The sequence below is a fragment of the Sinocyclocheilus rhinocerous genome, unplaced genomic scaffold (genome assembly GCF_001515625.1).
Source record: "Sinocyclocheilus rhinocerous isolate Xijiao unplaced genomic scaffold, SAMN03320098_v1.1 scaffold749, whole genome shotgun sequence".
Classification (NCBI taxonomy): Eukaryota; Metazoa; Chordata; class Actinopteri; order Cypriniformes; family Cyprinidae; genus Sinocyclocheilus; species Sinocyclocheilus rhinocerous.
Genome location: NW_015653466.1, coordinates 730844 through 734868, shown reverse-complemented (window position 1 = coordinate 734868; position 4025 = coordinate 730844). Strand labels below are relative to the sequence as shown.

The window sequence follows — 4025 nt, the reverse complement described above, 5'->3', positions numbered from 1 at the left end:
GGAATGCTGACGGCAAACGAGAAAGTATTATAATGTTTGCCTTTAATAATATTAAAGCAATCGTATACAAAAAACATACTTTTTTGTATACATTTTAATTCCTTTGTTTAACAGTTCTATCTGATTATTAGATGGACTTCTATCCGTATTAGACAGAACTGAATGACAACAGCGAATAAGAGGGAGAATGTGAGCACGTGTGCTCAGGCGCTGCCACAGCCGTTCTCGGTGCCGTCAAAATAAAAGTCAGATGTGGCGTCAAAATAAAAGTCCCGCCTCGAACACATCGGCCAAACAGAAAAACGTATCGGCCGATGCCGATATTTGAAAAATGGCAGATATCGGCCGATATATCGGTCGACCACTAGTACTTGCACAGGTTGTGGTTCGGAGAGCTTGTTAGTCCAAATTAAGAAGATTAGAAGCCAACGAAGGTAAAAGCCAAGCTTAGAGAAGCTTTCCTTGGTAAAATGACAGGCACACAACAAAAGATTCAAATTGTATTTCTGTGGTATCCTTGAACAGCGTCTTCTCAACATGATGTAAACACACTAACTAGCAGAAAGGATAGCTACGTTATAAACTGCAAAAGAGATATTTTTCAAAAACCCATATGACCTGCTCTTTAAAGTATTATACAGGGACTGTATGGCCACATTCTCTACTACACCTTTAAAGTAAGTGACTAAAGTACAGCACTAAGACACACAGTTTAAGCCTGTAGCAACAGTCTGGTATGTGGGACAGGGATCGCTGTGGGAGGAAGGAGGGAGGTGTGAATAAAGAAGACTGTCTGGATGGAGGGATGAAAGACTGGCGTCGCTCTTTAGGGACAAAGAAGATGGACATGAAAAGACCGAGCTCTTGTATATACAAGTTGGCGATGTTAAAGCCAACATGGAAAAACCATGAACCCATGTAATTAATTGTTACATGTTCCTGGTCATATTTTGAATGATTTTTTAAGCATGTAATGAAAAAAGATGAATACACAAACCTTTTACGTAATACACGGCCTGAGTGCATGTTTTTCCAAAGAAAATACTGTTTGTTTGTACTGTTTGTAATCTTTAATTAAAATGTAATAACTTGCTTCTCCTCTGAAATGGCTTTAATTTTCTGCTGACACCACTTAGGTTGTGCAGGCTGATTAGTTCATCAGTAGCCAAATAGCCATTTAGGCATTATTTTAACAAACTTGCATGTGTTCTGGCACCATTGTAGTATGTAACCCTTTTCACCTACCAATCAATTCTTGATGTATAATATCATGTTCAGTCCTACATTTTTCATTTTTATCTTATATATTTTATCATTATTTAATTTTTTTATTTATTGTTTATTGATTTTTTTTATTGATTTTTTTTTTTTATAATGTTATATTTTTTTATAATTTTTTGTATATAGTTAATTTGTAATCTTTTATACTATTTTTGTTTCAGTTAATCATTATTTTAACTTTATTTATTTTGTTTTTCTTGTTGAATAAAATTTGACAGGATGAGATATTTACTGGTTGTAAATGCTGTTTTCAGATTTCAGTGATTTCATAACATCACATCACTGAACCTCACTGATCAGATGAAACCTCCCTCAGTAACACTAACACACATACACAGCGTATCTGTTTCAGTTGCTGTACTGTCTCTCCTGACACCAGTTCCACTGACCTCACTTGGTCAGCAGTGCTTGACAGGAAACATAATTCAGAATTTTCAGGGACAAAGCTCTCAAATCATGGTTTAGAGTGAGGGTCATGATAATCTTGACACGGCTCTCGTGTTGAGTGATTTATTGTACCTCCGTACATGGTGTAATATGAAAATTTGGCCAGGTTTCACACAAAATGTCTCCCAGTGCACCAGTGGGCTGGACCTAGATAGTCTCAATTCATACTGTATGGTTTCTTTATGGTTGTGTGATTTAAAAAAAAAACCTTTTCACTTGAGGAAGAGACGATTATGATAGACGGAAACCGTTCTGTATAGAAAAGGTAATTGTGCAAGATCATTTGTTTAGGTGTGTTTAACAGCAATTGTTAGGTTATTTTGACTGGTTTTCTAGGTGTTAAGTTGCATGGGTTTGTGTCTGTTTGAGTGTTTGGGTTTAGCTGATCACCATCTTTCGTTATTTGCCCTTTAGGTCTTGTCAGCAACTTTAACTTCATGTCTGAGAGCACAGACTGTACTGTAAGTCAGGTTACTATGAGGAAGTGTGTGGTCAAGACTGTGGAATATAGGCCACTGAACATCACTGAAGCAGATTAAGTGGTGCCTGGTGAAATTTTATAATTCCTTCCTGTCGTTTACTAACCTAAATGATACGCCAGCTAAAAGCATCACTAAAAATAGCCGTTTTATGGTTTTCTTACAAGTTTCTTTCTCTGTTTTGTACTGTTGCAGTGATGATGAGGATGATGATGGTGATGAAGAGGAGACACAGCTGAGAGCTGAGTGTGTGTGGTTGTGTTGTGTTCACATTGGGAGCGGGAAGAACCCCCCTCCCCCACACACACTGCATCCATGTTCTCCCCCGACCAGGAAAACATCTCCACGTCGTCAACCAAAGTGCCAGTCAAATATGGAGAACTCACTGTGCTCGGGTAAGACCTTCTGGCCTTCGACCTTGGATCAGCAGGAAGCGGCATCTGTCGTACCGGAGTTAATAGTTTGTAATGCTCAGTGACAACTTTGCATGCGAGTGTATGTGTTTCTGAAAATAGAGTCAGTTGGCGTGAAGGTTTTGTATGTTTCTGTTGTTGTTGTTACACTGTGGGCAAAATGTAAGGGTGATGCATGTTTACGAGAACAACGGAGCCCTCAGTTAGAAAACAAAGTGGGTTTCAATGTGGTGTTGGGAGTATCATAATGCACTACATTGACTTTCATTTGCAGAACAGACTTCTATCATCACATGACCGCCTGGCGTCTAAAAGAGCTTTTTGTGTATTAACTTCTTTGATTAGATGTTCTCAGGGGTCATGGATTGGATTAGATTCTCATCTTGAAGCACATAGAGGACTCACCTCACCTCCATTATTGTGTTGGGTTACAGCTGATTTAAGTGTTGTGTTACTGCTAAACTGTGGTTTTAGCTACCTTGTGAAATAAAACCAAAATCGCAATCTGGCTTAGTGTGATTATCAAATTGCAAAAGTGTGATTTTAATTAAATATGTACTGTTCTAAATAATACATGTTTAAGAACAAACCCTGTTTTGCAGTGGTTCAGTTCGCAGTGAATGCAGCTCCATATGGAAATATGTACTGTTCTAAATAATACATGTTTAAGAACAAACCCTGTTTTGCAGTGGTTGCAGTGGTCCATACTCACATATGGACATCTCTGCATCTGCTCTGAGTTTGGTTCACTTTAACATGCATTCGGGAAAAGTTTAATTGTAAATAAAAGTTTGTTTTGCGTTTGAAAATGCAGCAATGAAGATGGCTTTAAATGTTAGTGTTGTAATTTTATGTAAAATTATCATCATATGTTTCAGTGAAATATCTCTACGTTTATTATTTAGTACATAGATAGATCTATATCTATCTATCTAATAATAATAACTAATAGTTCTTCATTAACAAAATTAAATTATTTATTATTATTTTAAAGCCTTTTTGATATATAATCACAACATTTCGGTCAAATTGTGCAGCCCTAAAACAAGCTCAGCAAACATATATATTTTTTTTAAATCACAATTTTTGTCAGAAAAATCTATCTATTCAAAATTGCTTTATTGGCATGACTGTAAATGATACAATATTGCCAAAGCTTAGTATACATGTACAAAAAAGATAAAAAAGAATACAATAATAATAATTAAAAGAACATCACAGTAATAGAATGGAATATTATAACATCTTAGAAGTATTAAACTGTAACAAATTATAACGTGTGAACATTTGATACCACAGTCTTAACTTACATAGAAACACACATACATAGGATCACTGTGGTGGACAGTAGGGTAACACACTGAGGTCAGACACAACACACATTCACCTGCTGTCTCTCTCTCTC

At 36.4% G+C, this 4025-nt stretch overlaps 1 protein-coding gene across 1 annotated transcript in view; it reads left to right on the top strand.

Moving 5' to 3' along the window:
• The window catches only part of LOC107715974 (E3 ubiquitin-protein ligase pellino homolog 1), a 33123-nt gene that overhangs the window by 20044 nt on the left and 9054 nt on the right, over nucleotides 1–4025 (top strand). Inside the window, exon 2 of the mRNA XM_016522257.1 lies at nucleotides 2403–2602. Coding sequence (XP_016377743.1) covers nucleotides 2523–2602 — 80 coding nt within the window. The 5' untranslated portion in view covers nucleotides 2403–2522. The remainder of the gene's footprint in view (nucleotides 1–2402; nucleotides 2603–4025) is intronic.